The following is a 20,929-nucleotide window of genomic DNA, read 5'->3' on the forward strand; positions in this document are numbered from 1 at the left end:
TACTTTTTTTATTTGTGACTTTTATTTTTTTAACTTTTTTTATTTATATAGATTTTTTTTTTACACTTCTTGTTATTGCTATTACATAGAGGGATACCATCCCCCTATGTAATAGCACAGGTACACTAATAAAGGTCAGGGGTCAGGAGGGGGGAGATGGCGGCACCCGCGGTCGCGTGGGGGGGCCCTCTGAAATTCACGCCATACAACCGATCGGCGGCTATAGAGCCGCTGATTGGTTGTATGTGAAACAGCCGTTAACGGCTGTAGTAACAAGCGGGTCTTTCCTGCCCGTGCGAGCAGGAAAAAAATGCCGTCTGACGACGGCAACCCGCAGATAGGAGTCGTCCGTCCGGTTTTTCTTAACGGGCGGACGGCAAGAGGTTAAAGGATCAAGCAAACCCAGCTTTTTTTTTTCTTCAGTTAAAAGTGGATACAGATGGGTCAGATCACCCACTGGATTCTTCCATCTTTAAAGGAAACCTTTATTGAGAATCATGGCGGCTGCTGCTATTGCTGACTCTTCATTGTGAATTTACTAGTTGCTTGTCTTTCTTGCTTCAAACCCTTTCATTCACTAAGCCAGCACTATGTGCATGAGGACTTTCTGAGGGTTTCTTCTCTAAAGTGACATCTCAATTTGGGGAGGTTGGCAGTTTGTTCCTTGCAAGGCCTGTGTTTTGTGTAGATTACTAACCTTTTATCTTTAAACAGGGGATGCAGGTTGAAGGACTGGACAGCTCACGTTATCTTTGGACAGTGGACTCTGTTAATTCTTCTCTGCCTGTCAGTTTCACAGAAGAGGATGTAGTTGCCTTGGAAGCTATAGTGGAACAGTTACCTTCTGAGGTGCTGGAATTCTTAAACCAGGGATCACAAAATAACTTTGATATTCCATCTGCCTCTTCTGAGGTAACAGATGTCCAACATGATGGAACTGTAGAGGTGGACTCTAGCTGCAGCAGCAGCCCTCCATCACAAACCCAGACAGAAGATGAGGAATCTAGTGGCAGCCAATCGGGAACAAAGAGGAAGAGGAGCTCCCAGCCAAGAGGAGGCAAGGTGCGTGCTAAGGAAAAGGAGCATGAGAATGATAAGAAAGTTTCCTATCTAATGACTGAGAATGAGCGTCTAAAAGGGGAGATTGAGCGTCTCAGTTTGGAAGTAGAGAAGACCCGGAAGGCTCTCATAGAAAGAATGGTGACTCTTAAGAAGGTTTGACAAACTGAAAGGAATACAAACTGCTTAATTCTGCTTTGTTAAAAGCATGGGAAGAGTGGCATGGAACGTTGTCTGTCATTGCGTAAATGGAATGGTTTGAACTTTATCTGCAGCTCTTGCAGTAGGATTGCAGTGACTAACAGGTGGACTTGTGGGAATAGTCAGCATCTTGTATATACTGTACTTTATTGTGGTATTATATATATATATATATATATGCATGAGTACAAATATTTGCATGATAGTTTTGTAGTGTTCTTTTTGTGCCATTACTAAGCTGCAAACTGGTTGAAGCAACATTTCACCTCTTTGCTAAGCCTGTATATTTTTTTTAAATGTTACCTTAAAACATGAAGGTTAATGGTTATAAATAAACCTAATATCCTAGTGTACTTGGGTTGTGGCTGTTCATCTTCCACATAAGATATTTTTTCAACATGGAGGCCATTGTGATTGCCTCTTTAAATTTGTTTTGCTGTTCATAAAGCTTTAGTGCTTTTGTATCATTACCTAACTCAAATGTATGCGATTGGAGGTTCTGACTTAACGAGCTGTGTGCTTGTTTTGGTCGAGCTAATTTACTGAAAGCAAGGGCAACGAGGCAGTTAGCCTTAAAATGTGTCATCAGTGGCAACCTTTCTTGGTCTAAAGCTCTACTAGCAGAACGGCATTTCCTGTGTTTGATTCCTCAGAAATGCATGGGACTAGCTTTAAAATCAAACTGCTATACCGTGTTTCCCCGAAAGACAGTGTCTTATTTTTTTTTTTGCATGAAATAAGACACTAGGTCTTATTTTCGGGGGATGTCTTACTTTTGGGGAAACACGGTAGTAGTATTCTGTGTAGCAATTGTTAAAACAGATTCTTAGTTGACTTGTTGCTGCTGGATGTCTTGTTTTATTTGAAACAAGCGCTAATGACTTAAGGCCAATAGCTTTTGGTTTTGAGTTATGCAGCACATGCTTTGAGGATCACTTAAAGTGATAAAACTTGATTCCTCCCCCCCATCCTCATAAATGAGGCCCATACCTCAAGTTTAGCATTTTATAAATATTTAATTCTTTGTTTTCTAGTGGCTCCCACAGCACTCTCCCCCTGCACAGGTGCCTGCATCAGCTGAGCTATGGAAGCACCCATGCAAGCTTGTACCCTCGTGTGTCCATTAGACACAAGCACTGTGGCAGGCCATGCCCCTCCTCTGCACCCCAACGAGACTCAAAAGGTCTAACCTTTTTAAAACAGACTGTATGAAGGTAAGAAATGCCCAGCCTTTAGTAATCCTTTTTAAAGCTGCCAGGATTTCTATTAGATGTACATTGGTGCTTTACTGAAAATGACTTCCCACTTTTAATTTTTTTTTGGTATTGTAAATCACATGGCGCTTGAATAGCTTCAGCCAGGGAATGACAGCTGCCAGTGGCAAGATTCTGCAGACATCAGCTGAATGTAAATACAGCAGGTAGTGGGCTGGTGCAATACCCAGCCTGCTATTGGCCATTTCAAATTGCTATAGCCGGCTACTGCAACTGCTTGCTGTGCCCTCATCCCAGGGTGGAGGAGAGCAAAGGGATCAAACCAAATCCATAATGGAGAATAGTTGACAACTATTCTCATGATTAGTTGGTTACAGCCTGAGAACTAGTAAATATTTTGCATAAAGGGATGCTACTCTCCTCACCAGCAGTGAGACCTGTGTGGTGGATTAGGGAGCAGTGGTTTGGTCTTTCTGGGGTCCTTTAGAATATTACTTTACTCTGAAATAGACTGTCTCTTTTAAATACAAAAGCAGCTTTCTTAACCATGTATTCTCTCTAGCAGTAGTTCAAATGTGACGACAATGGCTCCTCTGGGGAAAGATGAAGAGGTAATTGGTGTTGCTATAACACTGTTCTAGTTATCTCCTGGCTGCTGCAGACTGATGGTGAAAGTATTGAGCAGTCACCTCTTTCCTTAGTTACACACACACACACACACACACACTCAACAAGCCATGCAATCCTTTGCAATACATTACAGCGATCTCCATTTAGATGACACTAGACGCATTATAACCACAAACAAGGAGCTTAATAGTTTATTTTAAAAACATGTTCCCAATGTTAACCCCTTCAGTGCTGAGGGTTTTCCAAAATGTGATGTAATGGTTTGTAGTGCAAAGAAATCATTTCTTTTTCTTCCCCTTCTGCGCAGGTGGATCAGGTGACTTCCCTTCAGCCAATGCCAAGTCTTTTTTCAGCTTCAGCAGCTTTTGCACCTCACTGTCAATCAGTGACTTCTCTGCAGCCTTACTCTTTAACTCGCGTACATGATAACCCTGAGAAAGAGATCAGATTTATTGCTTGAAAAAGAACAGAATAGCAATACAAAAACATGTACAGCAGTACCTTGGTTCACAAACTTAATTCATTCCACGATTCTGGTCGTGAACCAAATACTGTATGTGCTAAAAAAAAAAAGCTTCACAGCAAGTGTACACAGGTCTGTCTGCGGGGAAGACGGTCATGTTCGCCACTCGATTGAGTTCACGAGCAGAAACAAGTTTTGCTGAACTGAGGTATTACTGTATATATTTATATATCCTACTGAATCTTTTTCTTTTAAAAGGGTAAAACAAAGAGCTAACTATAGGCAAAACCTGTATCACAGGGTTTCAAATGTAAAATATTGACTTGGGCAAATTAGTCAGTTACAATGTGATACTGCTGCATTTTGCCCCAGGCATCAATGGCTATGAAACCATTAAAACCAAAAAGTTAAGAGAACTATGAGGTGAGTGATTTTCACTCAGCCTCATAATCTGAGCCGACCTGTGACAATGAGACTGTCACAGGTCGGCTCAGTAGATCGGGAAGTGAGCGAACACATACCATCGCTTGCTTACTTCTCAATCTATCCCTGCAGAGAGCGGTGACTGTCACTCATGGCTCCCTGTAGGGATTCCCTCCCCCCGATCCTCCGGTGCTGATGGGCAGAACGGACGGGGGAGTGGGCGAGTACAGCTAGCTCTGCCTCTAGATAGGCAGAGCCGCCTAGTTGTCACTAACGCAGCTGGGTGAATCCAGACAGCATTGGTCGCGATCTGTTCCGGCTGCGGCGTCTCAGTATACCGCGAGCTACTGAGCTTTGGGTGACGGGAGGACGCTAGTTTGTGTCCTCCCATTACCCTTAGGAGAACTATGGGGAAAAGCGCTAACCCCATAGTTCTCCTTTAAAAATAAATCGATGTTTGGAAAATACACAATTTGTCTATCTGGATTTTTGGAGTCACATACCTACAAGCATAAATCTAGTGTAGTAATAATAAAAAGAGAAATCCTGAAGTGTTCTGGGTCAGTAAAGTATGAAAGCGAATAAATCAACATGACACATCAAGAAAAAGGTAAGCATGACAGCCTTTGCAAAGCAGCTATCCAATGAGGAGAGAATTCTATTGAATGTCCTTTTAAAGGGTAAGATGTTCCAACAGAGATACAGGTGAAACTCGAATATCGTGCAAAAGGTGCCCAAACCAAGTACTGAGTACATATGCATGCTTGTACTTTTCAGAGGTCCGATATTGTTCTATGTACAATCCTTGTTTTATTGATTGCATGTAATAATCTACTTTTTTGAGGTTGTGGATTTGGGGTTCTTGGGGTTTTCATGAGCTGCAAGCCATAATCATCACAATTATGACAAATCACGGCTTGAATTATCTTGCTTTGCATGTAATCTCATATATTAGTTTCACCTTTAAGTGGCATTAGTGAAATAAATGAACTTTGTACGATATTCTAATTATTCGAGTTTCACCTGTACTTCCTGTCCATAAAGAAAATTCAGCGACTGTCATTTTCTTGTCTACAATTCCAGCTAAAAGAACAAAAAAACATACTCTATATATCGTTAGGATTAGATCCCAAATATGCATATAAACCTTTTGTTTACAGTAGTGTGGTCCTTAACAGGACTGGTTTCTATACACAATCCAGAAAAGGGAAACACTCCCATTCTGTTTTCAGCAACACAATATGAAAAGCCATTTCCATGCTCTAGTTTGAAGCAACCAAATCTGGGGAAAACCCCTAAATTCCATTATCTTTATTTTGGAGCATCTCAAGTCTGAGAAAAAAAAAAACACCCCCTTCTGTGTGGGTTGAAATAAATGTTTCACTCACAAATTACAGACTAGGCATTCACTTTCACCTCACCTGTTTCTCCACAGCCTGAGTTAGCTCTTGTATTCTCTGGGGGTCACCAACCTTTGGCGTTTCTTTGGCAGGTTCTGGAGTGGGTGCTGGTGCTTTTACCTGTGGAATAAGAATGGTCAGATTTACCAGCAGTTCCCTGAATCACTAATCTGTAATACAGAATAAAGGATTCATCTCAATGCCAGATTTTCAAACGGTTTTTGGTCCAATATACACCTTTACACTTGTTTTCACCATGTGCTGCTCTCAGCAACAATGTTTGGTTAGAGATACATTCTAACAGCCAGCAAAGTGCTCCACTTGGATTGGCACGATGTGAAAGACAGCATTTTCTTTAGCCGTGCCCTCCACAAAATGCTATAATATATACATAGACGCTAAAATGAATATCTAAAAAAAAAAAGGATTGGCTGTGGTCACTGGTTGGCCTTCCATTTTCTGATTGAAGGCTACCCACTGAATGGATTTCAGCCTATCCCAAACACGTACCTTATCTAGCCAGCTTTAGCTGACCCCACTGGAATATTTCTCCTCACCTCTTGTTCTGGGGACAACTCTTACAGGGCTATTCACAAAAGGGCGAGGAGGTTGGAGAAGTGAACAATCTAGGACAACATAGCTGAACTGGAGAATTTTCCCAAATCAGCAATTTGGACTAGAATAGATTGTTCACTTCTCCAAACGCTTCACCCCTTAGTGAATAACCCTGTAAAATGTTAGATTCCCTCTCACTTTGCCTAGACATACACTATGTAAGCTGTTATGTAGCTTTTCTAGTGAAGCTTCCAAGTGCTTGGATAGTTTAGTGCCAATTTATTTGTGCATTCACTGCTGTTATCTTACAAATAACCTTGACAAGCCTACACTACATGCCAAAGCTTTTACTATAAACAAACCTGTACCATCTAGCTCTACTATTCATTAGTTGCGTTTTTTTTATCCTTTTCCATTTATATTCCTAATCTTGTAAACATAGTTACATAGTATTTGAGGTTGAATAAAGACATTAGTCCATCAAGTCCAACCTATTAGGATCTCATTCTAGGAGTACCTGTACCCCTGTATATTACGGTCCCTTAAGAAATCGTCCAAAAGTTTCTTGAACAATTCCACATTCTTTGCTGAAATCACCGCCTGTGGCAGTGAGTTCCAGACCCTAACTGATCTTACTGTGAAGAACCCCAATATCTCCAGTACCATGACATAACCTCAAAATGTAAAATACTACGTGTATGTGATGTGTCTATTTAAATGCACCAGCTTAGCAGAGTGTGTGGGCATCATCAGATTCATGTACACTTGTATTTAAAAATGGTTACAGAAAAACCTCATGCTTGCTTATTCAATAAAAGCAGTGCAAAATGTAACTCATAGCATAGAACAAAGCATAGCAAAGAACAAAGAACAAAGTTGGTTAGCTGGCATAGGTTAGAGCTTGCTTTGCCCACTGTGTGATATAGAATAAGCCGGAAGGTCACTATTGTTAAAGTGAAATTAAAGTCAAACATTTTTTTTCCCCTCGCCCCCATGTTAATGTTAACACCTTAAATGATGGCTCTTAACCCCTTCGTGACTGACGACGTACAGTGTACGTCGCCAGCATCGGGGCTGTTTAAACAGACTCCCGGTGACTTTTGCCGCCGGGACTCTGTTATGATCCCCCACGGTGTCTGCATGCAGGTGCACACGTCCATAGACTTACCTTGCGTCTCTGCTCGTCTCCTGGCCGAGAATCCGAACTGCGCCCGCCCCAAGATGCTTTGCGGCCGATCGAGCAGTTTCGGATTCTCGGGCGGGAGCGCGCAGCGATAAAGTAAGTTTAAACTGCTGTTGAAGCGTTTGTTTAAAAAAAAAAACTTTTTGCCTATATCTAGTATATAGGCAAAAAACTAAAACGGAGGGTTTAGAAACCCTTTAAAGTAGTATTAAAACTCTCAAACTTGTTTTTCAATATTGAATCCAAATCAAATTATAAAATTGTCCAGCAAAGTATTTATTTACATTTTTGCCAAAACACTTACAATCATCATGTTTCTGAACAACTGCTTCCAACTCGCTCAGCTTCCCTGAACTTTATGTCCAGTACGAAAATCACAAAAGACAGTGTAGACTCCAGCAACTGTTCATTTACTAGCTTGGAGGGGGGAGTAGCTTGATTTGCTGCGTTTGTGGACACACACGTGTAACTGCATAGCACTCTGCTTGACAAAGGAGTCACTCTAAAACAGGAAGTCTGGACCAGTGCTCAGGGGACCAACTGATTCTGCAGGAAACTAAAGCTTTTAAACATGAAGGAGCAGCATTCATTGCAAGTGATGTCATCAGCATTTGAAATAGCTGAAAACCTTTTGACTTTAATATAACTTTAAGGCAAGAGAGTAATAAGGCGCAAATAGATTACGTTTTACAAGGGATGCAATGATACTGATACTAGTATCGGTGCCGATACTGAGTATTTGAGCCAATGCTCCGATACTGGAACTTCTGGTCAGAGGGAGATTAACGCGCCATGAGGGAACATGGAGCCGGCTTCCCAGCGAATCAGGAAACCGGGTAAAGACTACTTGCTCCATGCTGTTTGGCCTGCTCCATGCTGATTGGCTGGGAAGCCAGCTTCCCGGCCAATCAGGAAGCCAGGTGGGGGATAGTGACCCGCCTCCCAGCTTTTCTGATTGGCCTGGAAACCGGCTCCATGCCAATTGGCTGGGAAGCCACATTCCAGGCTAATCAGCATCAAGCCGGCCAAACAGCTTGGAGCCAGCTTCCTAGGCAATCAAGAAGCCGGGTGGCGGGTAATGACACGCCACCAGGCTTCCCGATTGCCTGGGAAGCCGGCTCCATGCTAGCGGAAGTACCGGTACTCGCTATCAGCGATTCCCCGAAAGATAAATATTGGTCCTCGTTACTGAATAAGCGGCATCAGTGTACTATTTACCTTAACAAACCATGATCTTCTTTCTAAAGCCAACAAAAGCAGACCGGCACACTCGGTAAGAACTTAAATAGACAAAGCTACATTGTGACAGACTAAAGCTGTATGAATGAACAACTGTAACAAATGGAAATTAAGCTGGCATGCAATTTTTAGCAAAGCATGCAGAAATACCTGCGTCTCTTTACTGTCAGCATCCAGCTGATGGAAAGAAAAAAAGGAAGTGGAAAGTAGTAGTACAGAAGAGGAGGAAGACATAACTACCTAAAGTGGACCTGAATTCAAGAAGTGAAGATTTGCTTTGCTATACGAGTACCATAAAAAAAAGATACAATGTAGAACAAGGCATGGCAAGCCAGTGATGGGGAAAAATCGACTGCAGGGAGACCCTCAAGCAAAACTGGTGAAGAGTCCTTTCCCCTCTGGCTTTTTTTGGGGCTACAGCTTTCAGAGTTCAGTTCCTCTTTAAGGTGACGCTAAACTCGGGAGTTAAATCTTAAAAATACATTCAAGTACTTTATCAACAAAAAAATGTATCTTATGTGTGTATCACTCGGCTGTAGATCCTCAAATCATCTCTGAATTGGCGCTGACACTGTCCTTCCTTCTGGAGGGTGACTACTTTTGTTCCCCATGGTCCCTGTGTGTGTTGTAAAGTAGCCAGCGCTCCAAGCTCACTCTCGTCATAGACTATAACTTCAATACAAATTGCCTAATTGTGAGATTGTAGAGACGGGAGCAAGCTTGGAGCGGTAGCTACTTTACAACACACACAGGGACAATGGGGAACAAAAGTAACCACCATCCAGAAGGAAAGGCAGTGTCAGCACCAATTCAGAGATGATTTCAGGATCTACAGCCGAGTGATAACAATGTATCTTATTTGTGTAATATTTAGGGCTCTTTCACACGTGTGTGAAGTTAATAAATTCTCAACACACCAGTGAAAGAGCCCTAACTATTACACCAGGGTGGTTGTATAAATGCAGTTTACACAACTGTGGTAGACATTGTAGTACACAAATGTCAAAAGTTTGTGCAAACCAGGACCAGGAGGTACGCACTTACCATGTGGATGGTTACAGATACTTTCATGTGGTTACAGATTTGAAGTCATAACAAATAACTTGGACAGGAGCGCAGTTTAAAATGGCACCATTTTGTCCACAAGAGTGATCACACATTCAAATGATGCAAATAAAATACCTGCATTTTTTTTTTTTTATAGAGAGACCACCCACCCCCTTCCTGTATCTACATTTCAAGTTTGTTTTTTTAATGATAGATCCCATGAAATGTACTTTAAAAAATAAGACCCAATCAATAATTTGTTCTTAAGAGAACTAGTCGGTATTGGACATTTGTAATATGTACTCTGGTATTCTCTTCTTGTGAGAGAACTAATGTCAGTCTAGTGTCAGGCTGTATGCCTGCATAACAACCTAAACGTTTTACTCTCTTCCAGCAGTTCAGACAGTGATCACTTTGTTTTACTCATGTAATCCGTACAGCACCAGTATAATATGACAGTTTTTGGCAGTGTCTTATCAGTGCTGAGCTCAGGCAGTTGACAGAACAGCTTTCTAGCCCGACATCGCTGCCCTCATAGCTAAATCACAATTCAAGCAATTGCAGTGGAGATTTAGACTTTTACAGATGGCAAATGGTGACCAGATAAAAAATACTTAAAAGAACAAAATTCATTGTCATTCCCTGGTCATCTTGCTTATGAAGCTACAAACCTTACCTGGCCACCTCCAAAGCGTTTCCTCAAGGACTCAATCTGGTCAGTCTCTAGTTTTTGGAACAGTGGACTCACCTGTGAGAGATTTAAAAAAAATCACTTATTAACCAGCTGGAGACCACTTCTTGCCTTCTGCAATGGCCAAAGATCTGACAACATGTACACTTTGGCCAACAATGGTTGTATAAGCACATTAGCCGATTTGTGCCGGCTTGTCTATAGTCAGCATTCACTCTTAAAGTACTATATACAGTTTGTAGTAAGTAACACACACTTCTATATGGTGCTCACTCACATTCCCAATGCGATGTCCACTTTGTAGTATGCAGCGGAAGTCACTGGTCAATACATTAGCTTCCTCTGGCATAAGTAATTGCTCTCGAATGACGGAGCTGATTGTTGGCATGTATGGCTGTAGCATGTTTGAAAGCAAAGCAGCCATGTTTACAGCCAATCCTGTTACTGTTCCTGCACGTTTCCTGCAATGGAAAAAAAAAAGTTAAATAAACTTGTGTAGCACAGATCCTGCAAATATACATTGGTAAAATGAAATCTTGATAAAATGTTACAGTCATCCCTTTAGAAGACAACCAGTTACTCCTCGTCATTAACTTCCTCCCGGCCGGCCGTTGTGTATACACGGCCGGCCGGGAGCTTCTTGGATGTAACTGGGCGTGTATACACATCCTGTTACATCCGCCCGCTTGGGCGCGCCAGCGGGAGATGCCCGTTATTTGAAAACAGGCAGCGATGCCTGTTAATATACAAGCGATCCGCCGTCTATAGAGCCGGCGGATCGCTTGTATGAGGTCCCATGACGTGCGCCCCCCCTCCGCGGCTCCCCCCCTCCCGCTGTCAAGCTGGTCCCGGGCTCCGGTGTGAGCCCGGGACCAGCATACCGCCTCTGTCACAGGGGATCAGAGGGAGGTCGGTTCACGATCTCCCTCTCCGCTGTCAGAATGCGGAAGTGGTGTATATTACATCACTTCCGCATTCTCGTGTCACTCTCCAGCTTCAGATGCTGGAGAGAAGCTGATGAAGCAGATCTCTGCTTCATCAGCGGGGTCCTAGGTGACATTAGGGGTCTTGGAGACCCCTGATGTCTCCATAAAGAGGACCTGTCACCTCTTCTGCTATGACATAGGGGGGTTTCTCAGCCCCCTTTGTGATAGCAATAAAGTTAAAAAAATAGGAAAAAAAAATTTAAAAAGGTCCCCCCTAAATTTTTTTAAAGTTACAAATAAAAAACGTAAAAAAAACAATTTTTTTAAAAAAGTCCCCACCCCTACATACACACATGTAAACATGCATCAGATGCGCATACCTGCGAAAACGACAATTGAGTCCATTACGCCGCACATGTTACATATCGCCGCGAACGTCGGAATGAGAGCAATAGTTCTAGGGCCATCAATCACTGATAACACTAAACTGATGAGCTGTAAAAGCTTTTAAAGCGTCGCCTATGGCCAATTTTGGGAATGCTAGTTTTTTGCTATTTCGCGCAATTTTTAAGCTTGACATGTTTGGAGTCTATTTACCCGACGTGACCCCGTCTTTTATATTTTACCAAAAAAGTGGGTAATATTAGTTGTTTTATAACATAATGTAAAAAAAAACAACTTATTTTTTTCAAAATTTTCAGTAATTTCTCCTGAATATAGTAAAAAATAAAACCCCCAGTGGTGATTAAATACCACCATAAGAAAGTTCTATCTGTCCCCAAAAAATGGTACACAATTCATTTCAGTACAGCGTTGCATGACGGAATAAATGTCAGTCAAAGTACCTCAGCGCTGAACACTGAAAAATGGCCTGGATGGGAAGGGGGTCTAAACACCTGGTCTTCAAGCGGTTAAGGCAATCAGAGCCAGCTGAAATATGCCAGAGCCAATGTACTGCATACCTACACATAAAGGGTTATTGATGGAAAATGTTCTTGGGTTCCTGTTGATGCAAGTGTTTCGCCAACAATTAATAATATACAAAGTCTATGTAATAAACCTGCCCAGTAACCCTGATTAAGACAAGTAAAGCAACACACTTACTGTTCTTGCTGTGTCCCTTTAATACATTTCCATGGCTCATTCACTTGTATATACTGGTTCCCATGACGAGAAATGTTCAAAATAGCCCTCAGGGCATCACGGATCCTGCAAAAATTGGTAAAAAAAAGTTCCCATGTACTTTATAGCTGCCAGTTCTTTACCCACTATAAAAAGGTAGGGTCTACAGGGAGAGGACTTACCGAACTTTTTCCAGCAGCTGGTTGTACTGCTGTAGCTCTGCCGTGACCTGAGCCAAGAGTTTCTTGTCCTCTGGAAGTAACTCAATCTCTGGAACTTGGCCATTGAAGAATTTTTGCACAAACATGCCTGCCCTGAAAGAAAAAGGAGACACATGGTGTTAAAGTAACCATGAGCGTCAAAAAAGCCACTTCTCTGGAGTGTAATTTAGAGGCAGGTCACAACAGCTGACTGGTGCTCAAATGTGCACAATGGGGAGGACAGAACTTTAGGAGTATGTCCTGAAAATGTTCTAAAGGAGGCAAAAAGGGAGCCAGGGATGTACTTGTCCCCTCTGTGACCAAGCACCGATGAATCCAACTCTCTAGTGCAAGTGTATAAATCAGATTTATCCACGGACATTCTCCGACATACACAATCCTCTGACATACAATATAAAGAGCTGCAGAGGATGCACTTCACTTTAACTTCCCTAACACACGTTTGTTCCTACTGACTAACATACCTCCCATGTAATTAGCATACACGTGTTGTAGAATTCAGTTGTTACATGATTGGTCAGTAGTTACCATCAGCAAAAAACACATTTTGCTGCTAAATGGTTAAAAAAAAAAAAAAAAAAAAAAAAAAAAAAAAAAAAATTTTGTTGTAGGTGGTTAAAAAAAAAAAAAAAAAAAAAAAAAAAAAAAAGAAGATCAAGTGCCAGCAGACCATGATGTCATGTCATAGAACCTAGAATCAGCAGGAATTGTCTGAGCGAGGATCTATTCTACCGCAGCGCCCACTGATCATAAAATGGTGGAACTTATCCCTTGGAAGCAGCATGACAACTGAAGGCTGAAATGTGCATTATGTGATCGTTAGAAAAACATTCACTGATATTTTTTATTCTTCTACTTGTGAATGTTGTTTCTGTATTAGAATTATTTACTTTCTTAATAAAAATACTTGTTTGAAAGAAAATATGTTCACAACTGATTTTTCATGACTATAATGTAATTTATTTCAGATCATAAAATAAGGATGCAGAATTAGGGCAATCTGTATATACAAAGCAGTGGAAAGACTCCTAGGTGTAAATGGGATAAGGACTATGGGTACAGCGTATGCAGTTCACATGGATGAAAATCAAGATGCTTTGGTCAGCACTGAACCAGGTTAAGGGTCCACCATCCTTGGTGACCCTGGTGCAAAGTCAGTTAAATCTACAACTTAAAATATCTGTCCCATCAATGAAGATACTAGGCGGAACTCAGTAAAGCATGTACAACACTTTACCGGTATAATGCTCGCCCTAAAACCTGTGCTTAATTCATGAAATCCTTACGACAGTTTCAGTTCCGACATGTGTGATAGATTCAGGTAGTTCTTACTATTGCCACTTTAAGAACTTGTGACAGATCAAAAAAGAATTGCAGACAGTTTACAGATTAGGAAACTGGCAGCAATTAAGACTAACTCTGATCTGGCGTACAAATGCCAATGCTCAGCATGGGGCATGTATGTGCTGGGAAGCGGACATGAATGACAGCTTTCTGCATTTGGATCATTGCGGCTAGGACACCCAGGAGCCAGCATCTTAGCTTTCAATTATGCATCCCTGACCCCATTCGGCTGCCAGCCAAGAGATGCCCAAAATATGGCCATGGCCAAACTTTGGTAACGATCTCACCCAGCATCTCGTCCCTTTGTCTACATTCAGCTGTCTGCCGGAGAATCTCCTCGCTGGCAGCTAAACGGGGCCAGGGATGAATCACTGGTTGCCAAGACACTGTCAGCTGCACAGCTACTTAGCGACCAATGAGGCAGACTGTGGAGCTTGATAGGGAACGCAGAGACTAACTCCCCATTAGGTCTGCTTCCCTTGTTACCGATAGCAGGCAGTGGGTGGATTCCATAGCCAAATGAACGCTTGCTACTGACTACGGAATCCACCCACTTGCCTGCTGTCAATCAGTAGCAGAGCAGACCTGATGGTGAACTAGTCGTTCAGCATCCCCATCAGGCTCTGCTCACTGTCACTGGCTGTTAGGGACACTGTCGGCTGACTGCTTCTTTTAGCTTGTTTTCATGACCTGACCTTTATACACAAACTACCAACAGAAGGCTATGGCAGCCATTACTGACCATCTTCTAAGGTGCTGCAAATATCGTATATTGCTTTTACACCATTAACATGGCTTATCATATACACAAACACATACCTTCTATGGACCAATCTGAAAAGCATTTTAGCAAGCTGCATTTAACAAATAATATATTATGCCAAGGTTCTGTACCTGTTAACAAAGTTTCCCAGGTTGTTCAGTAACTCAGAGTTATTCTTTAGCATCAGATCACTCCAGCTGAATGCACTGTCCTGTCCCTCAGGTCTCACATACAACAGATAGAATCTCCAAATGTCAGCTGGGATACCAGTGTCCTGAGCCATGTCACCAAACACACCCACTCCTCGACTCTTGGAGAACTTACCATCTTCATAGTTCAAATATTCTGTGAAGAAAAATAAGAATTTAGGAACACCATGAACTTTCTGAAACTTTAACATATGAAAATACTAATACTTCCTTTGGTATGTAAATAGCAAAAATCCTGACCCACAAACACTTTAAGACAGAAATGAAAGCTGTACTTTTCTGCTAACATACCTAAACCTGCAATTGCAATTCTCGTTCTAAAACAATGCTACTGCTAATTTGGGATTGGCTGCTTCTATCAGAGGTTTCCGACATGGGTGTTTTGCATTCTGACAGACTCATGTCAGGGAATGACAGCTCCTATTAACAGATTCTGAAATAGTCATTTTAAGTTGTAATTAAAACCTTTTAACATTTTCCCATATACAATGAAAAGATTTTCAGTGGTACAATATGCTGCCATTTAATTGAAAGAATAATGAATCAGAAAGTTCTACTATATTATGATGAACAAAATAAGGCAAGGAATGTTTTTCTTATTTACCTTTAGGGCTCAGTTACACCAGCAGCACTGGGCTGCGTTGTCCAATGGAATATAATATTAAAGTTTAGAAGAAAAAAAAAGCACTGTAATGCGTTGCAGTACAGCGCTGGTTAGACCAAGAATAGGACAGTAAGAGTCACAGTGTGCATGGGTCCTATATAAGTAAAAAAAAATAGTAGTCAATCGCACACCAGTCTTCACTCTACCATTCCATCTTTATTGACGTTGGATGCTCATAACATCACATTGAGAGGCAACGTTTCAGAAACAAATAGGTTCCTTCATCAGGCAAACAAAGTGACTTGGTAGAGTGGAATGGTAAACGGAATGGTAGAGTGGAGACTGGTGGGCTGGTGACTTCCATTTCTGATTACATGCAGCTCCATCCAGTCACTGCAGCACCCACCCGAGGATTACGGTTTTTATATTGGTCAGGATATCCTGGTCAAGTTTACCTGTGGCTACAAGATGGTTGACCACTGTATAGTTGTCCTCGACTCCCAGGAGGCATGATGGAAAAATGACACTGTGGAAAGGGACATTGTCCTTTGCCATGAAGTTGTAGAGTTGGACCTGGAAACATCAGAAGTTAAAAACATAAGGCCAATATTATAAAAAAAAAAGAGAACTCCTTTAATTAAAAACAAAATGTATACATTGCGACACACACACACACACACACACACTTGGCTTAACTACATATATGAACTTGTTGGAAAAAAATAAAAAAATCTGTGCTCATCGATAAATGCATGATACAGGAAACCATGCATGTTCAGCCTACACCTTCTTCCACACCTTTGTTTTACTGGAATACCATCTTCCACCAGGGTGGTTGTATAAAACCCTAAGTTAGGATGCCCCTGCCAAGTACTCGATACTGTATCCCTTACATAAAGTAGCTGCTAAAGGAAAACAATACTCAGCTCACCTGCTGCCTGAGAGCTACATGCTGCTCTATTGTAGAGAAATGCTCAGCTAGAGTAACTTCTGAACACACATGGAGTGTCGATCCCCTGTGTCACTCACAGTGCTCCCTCAACTTATTTTTAGGATATATGATTTTTATGTCTATAGAAACTTTATAAAAATTAGTAAAAGGTTTTGAAACACCCATCTGCTTTACATTAAAACACAATGTACCCTTCCTGTAGTTCATATTCACATAGCAGACAAACAGGATGCTCACCGATTTCTATGACCAGACATTAAAGCGTATATAAACCCATAAACATATTCGTTTGTACATTAGTTTTATTTTTTCATCTTCTTTCCCCTTATTTGACCTGGCAATCCTGCTAAAAACACACTTTCTGTCTTTGGGTGGTTACGCTCACAACTCAACTGTATCTATGGATGCAGCTGTGGTTGTCACCCAGGCTGGACTTTAACTTCACAATCAGCCTTGTGGCGTTACAGCATTCTCATTGCGGGATAGTGAGGCGACCTCCTGTTGAGAGGGCAGCCACCGCAGCTTCACCAGTCATTTGGATACTAAACGGTAGGTAGATAATGTAGTTGCAAGTTTAGAACCTTCAGGCTGTCTATGACATAAGTCTTTCTAAAGCAATAAAAAGGTGCATGCCCACATACACACTAACAGTACACTGCTTATATGTGTTTTAGAAGCTAAACTTCTTGAATCAAAGCGGAAGAGATTATGCTTTGCATCTAAAAGGTTGCAGGGAAAATTGGTGCTCAGTTACAATGTGGTTACCTGCTCAGGATTTTTCCACCACTTCTCCCACTCATCTGTATAATTGGCTGTAATTGAAATATAGCCTATTGGGGCATCAAACCAAACATAGAAAACCTGTTAATAAAAAAATCAAAAAATCAATAGTTCTGGAAGTCATGAAGTTCCCCAATTCAGTAGGAAGTTAGTAAGGTATAGTGGATGGACCTTGTCCCTGAAGCCATCCAATGGAACGGGTGTTCCCCACTTCAGATCCCTAGTAATACAGCGTGGCTTTAAGCCATCACGGAGCCAGGAACGGGTTATGTAACGGGCGTTGGCAGTCCAATCTCCAGTTGCAAGGGACTGATCTAACCATTTCTCCAGACGTTCTTCTAACTGTCAAAAAAACAAAACAAAAAACCCAATTAAGATACACACAGAAAAACCCATTTATGAATTATACAATAACACAAATAAAGAGGTCCTTAACTGTGGAACTTCTACATTACAAGTAGAGGGATATCCCCATTTCTCATAATTTCACTGGCCACTCCTAGTCTGATAACATATTATATATATCCAAAGAGAAGCATTGACAGCAGACAAGCTTGTTTAAAGTATATCTAAATTTTCTCATTTTGGATAAAGGATGGAATGGTTTCTAGCTAGGGATGTTCAGATATCAGTGCAGATACTTGGCCTTTTCACGAGAACTACCAGGGTCGCAGCGTTTGCAGTTGTAACTGGGCCCTGGCACTCCACTACTGTTCTGTAATCATTAGTCTGTATCGTTTTAGGAAAACTATCACATGACCATAAACAAAAATGTATCAGTAATTGATGATAGCTAGATAAATACAACAAATACATTAAAAAAGGGGATGCACAAATCCCAGAAGCCCCGTATGCTCCTTAAAAAGAACAGCTGCCTCCTAACTTTTGAGTTTTTCTCTAGTCTAGGTCTTGGAAAAGTATCTGCACATGTACTAAGTAAGGTACTTGGTATCTAAACATCCCTAGTTGTGGCCCCTTATTTCTTGTCCTGTGGACACAGCAAAAACTGAAAGGAATATTTGAAAGTGAGGGAAATACTATTAGAATAACTCCATCTATTCTTCTTCTAATTAGAACTTAAAATTTTTGATTTCCCTTCACTGTTCGTCCCAGTGACAATGGTCGTGAGGACAGATAAAGAGTGAATCTACATAGAGGGAATACAAACAAACCCTTCAACGCTATATCCCAAAAAAATATTTAGATACACTTTAATAAATAATTGGAATAAGCTAGGGCTGCAGAAATTAACGATTAATCCCTCGATTAATTGTTAATTTTTTTGATCAATCAAAATTCTTTTGATCGGTACTCGCCCCACCGCCGTCTTCCGAGAGTTCCGTCGGAGATCCGGTGACGTCACGGACATAGACGTCACCGGACTCCTCCCCTTCCCCAAGTGGCTCCATCGGCTAACGTAGGGAAGGGGGAGGAGTCCGGTGACATCACCAGACTCCACAATTTACCTATTTACCTAATCTGGAGCAGTTACCTATGGCAACCAATCAGCATCCACCTTTTATTTTTAAACCTTAACTGCACAAACTGAAGAGAGAAGCGGATTGCTTGTCATAGGCAACTGCTTCAGATACTTTTGCTTCAGTTTTGATAAATTCCACTCATACTGTTTGAGTGTGTGTGTGTAGGCCAATGTAGTTGGATCTGTATGTGCGTTATAAAAATAATCGAAATTAATCGATTAAAAATGTTTGATTAATCCAACACGAAAATTTTAATAATTACCAGCCCTAGAATAAGCACAAGTTTCTCTCTGTTATAACAGAGGGGGGAAAAAGGAAGATGTTCTCAGAATGTGACATACCTTAGGCAGGTCTAAGAAAAGATGCTCTGTTGATTTAATTACAGGAGACTGCTTACACACTTTGCACTGAGGCCTCTGTAAAGAAAAAAAAATACAAGTGTTAAACAATGCCAGAATGACTTTCTATATGAATATACTGCACATTACACTCTTCCCAACCCTAAAGTCTGGTCTGATACTTAGCTAACGCTGCAAGTGGGCTGGAGAACATGCAAACTTTATTCCATGTAAAGATGCCCTCATTCTCAAACTGTCTGAAGGCTTTTGTCTTCCTTATGTCAAACACTTTGGTGAATAAAGTACAGCAGATGAATCAACCACAACAGGCCAACAAAATGTGTACAGAATGTGATTTAAAGTTTTACATTTTGGTTTAAGTTCTGTTCACACCAAAGTTTTAGTGCAGCTTCAGACAAAAACTTTTTTTTTTTAATAGAGTGGAAATAAATTTATATCCAGTCAGATGGCTCTGTTAGGGAACATACCCGTGTTCCAGTGACAGTGTTCTCACTGGGAGGGGAATATCCAGTAGGGGCATTTTTTTAATGCCTATTAAGACATAAACATGTTAGTTGTGGTGCTCTTGTACGCACTGTGTTAATAATAAGATGCCAACGTACAACGCCAATGTAGGAAAAATATGTGGACGCCACACTGCCTCGTCAAGGCCCCTTTGTGTAGTGTGGTCCTAACTAATCTAGGAGAGGCTCCATCTCGGAGCATATATAGCAAAGGATGAATTGGGTGCAAGTTTGTCAAGAGGTAGCCCAACCTCCTTAAAAAGGTACAGGGACACCCCAGATGCCCAGCACATCACAATGGCAGCTAAAGCCCCCAGTGTGTCCCCCACACCAAATCCAAGTAAAACAAATGGCAAACACTCATCAATTCATAACTAGCTTTATCTTTTCTTTTGCGCTGTGTAAAGTCCTTCCATGTGCACCTTGTTTTAAAGCTAGTTATGAATTGATGAGCGTGTTTGCCATTTGTTTCACTTGTTGGATTTGGTGTGGGGGCTTCAGCTGCCACTGCTTTGCAAAGAAGCAGGAAGATGGAAAATAGCACATACATGGGACACTCCACTCAGTCCCACACCGATAACCCTTTCCGCAGTGGAAACCTGGAATTTTAAAAAGGTGCCAAGAGACCCAAGTACTTGAGATCGCTTCTGGTGCTTGACCCGACTGGCCCACTCACATAAGGAGTCTTCAGAGACAAGACAAGCACTGAGGCAATGCACTCCAAAAGCCAGGTTGAAGGCAACTGCGCTAAACAGCTTTAACCCCTTCATGACTGAGCTTGTTTTTAGTTTGTTCGTAAATGACTGACACACTTGACATTTTTGCTGTGTGATTCTTCCACGTCAGTAGTATACTTTCTTACAAAGTGCACCCACACATATTATATATTGTTTTTTAGAGGACAGATAGGGCTACATATTTATATCACATATGTGCGTCTAACGCTTCACTTAAGACAAATAAAATATAAAAAAAGAGGAAAAAAACGTTTAAAAAAAACACTTTTTTCCCAGTTTTGATTTGTAGTATTTTTTTTACAAAACCAGCACAGCTAAAAAAATGCAATAAATACATTCATTTATTTGTCCCTTATTTTATTTTATTTTTTACACATTTTTTTTTTTTTTTTACACTTTTCACAATTTTTTTTTTTTTTTACACTTTTCACTTTTTTTTAAACTTAAAAATGTTATTTTATTTATTTAATTATATCAAGCAGATTTTGTGAATTAATCTCACTGTTACTGCATGATAAATTAATAAATTTTTGGTTATTATCAGGCTGCTTCAAACTTCAGAACAGCCGATAATAAGTTAGTGACACTGATCCTGCAGCAGTTCAGGATTCAGCTGTTACTAAATGTTTTCTGATTGTTGCAACAACGATCAGCAAACAAACATTCTTCTTCCAGGAATAGATACATTGTAGGAATAGACACATTTTGTATCTATTCATGAAAGAAAAAAAAAAAGCCAGTATAGCTTGAGAGAGATATCTCTCGATCTATACGAGCTGTCAGAATGCCGGCAAAAGCCGGCATCTGTGTCCGCTTTGCTTTG

General features: G+C 41.0%; 2 protein-coding genes across 5 annotated transcripts in view; one reads left to right on the forward strand and one right to left on the reverse strand.

Annotated features, from left to right (window-relative positions):
* Nucleotides 1–1,393, forward strand: part of DDIT3 (DNA damage inducible transcript 3) — an 8,092-nt gene extending 6,699 nt beyond the window's left edge. The window contains exon 4 of the mRNA XM_018569524.1: nt 715–1,393. Within this exon, the coding sequence (XP_018425026.1) occupies nt 715–1,221 (507 nt within the window). The 3' untranslated portion in view covers nt 1,222–1,393. The remainder of the gene's footprint in view (nt 1–714) is intronic.
* Nucleotides 1,394–3,364: 1,971 nt separating this feature from the next.
* Nucleotides 3,365–20,929, reverse strand: part of MARS (methionyl-tRNA synthetase) — a 33,718-nt gene continuing 16,153 nt past the window's right edge. Inside the window, exons 11-22 of one of the 4 annotated variants that reach the window (XM_018569729.1) lie at nt 18,849–18,923; nt 17,198–17,368; nt 17,012–17,107; nt 15,750–15,867; nt 14,613–14,826; nt 12,336–12,467; nt 12,136–12,240; nt 10,383–10,566; nt 10,091–10,162; nt 8,518–8,544; nt 5,412–5,510; nt 3,365–3,535 (exon numbers count right to left, since the gene is read on the reverse strand). In XM_018569729.1, coding sequence (XP_018425231.1) covers nt 3,383–3,535; nt 5,412–5,510; nt 8,518–8,544; nt 10,091–10,162; nt 10,383–10,566; nt 12,136–12,240; nt 12,336–12,467; nt 14,613–14,826; nt 15,750–15,867; nt 17,012–17,107; nt 17,198–17,368; nt 18,849–18,923 — 1,446 coding nt within the window. In that variant the 3' untranslated portion in view covers nt 3,365–3,382. Of the gene's footprint in view, nt 3,536–5,411; nt 5,511–8,517; nt 8,545–10,078; nt 10,163–10,382; nt 10,567–12,135; nt 12,241–12,335; nt 12,468–14,612; nt 14,827–15,749; nt 15,868–17,011; nt 17,108–17,197; nt 17,369–18,848; nt 18,924–20,929 lie in introns of all 4 variants that reach the window. The other 3 variants (XM_018569739.1, XM_018569755.1, XM_018569746.1) reach the window with 3 other exon arrangements.

This window comes from Nanorana parkeri, unplaced genomic scaffold, assembly GCF_000935625.1.
Source record: "Nanorana parkeri isolate BGI_ZX_2015 unplaced genomic scaffold, ASM93562v1 scaffold35, whole genome shotgun sequence".
NCBI classification, from domain to species: Eukaryota; Metazoa; Chordata; class Amphibia; order Anura; family Dicroglossidae; genus Nanorana; species Nanorana parkeri.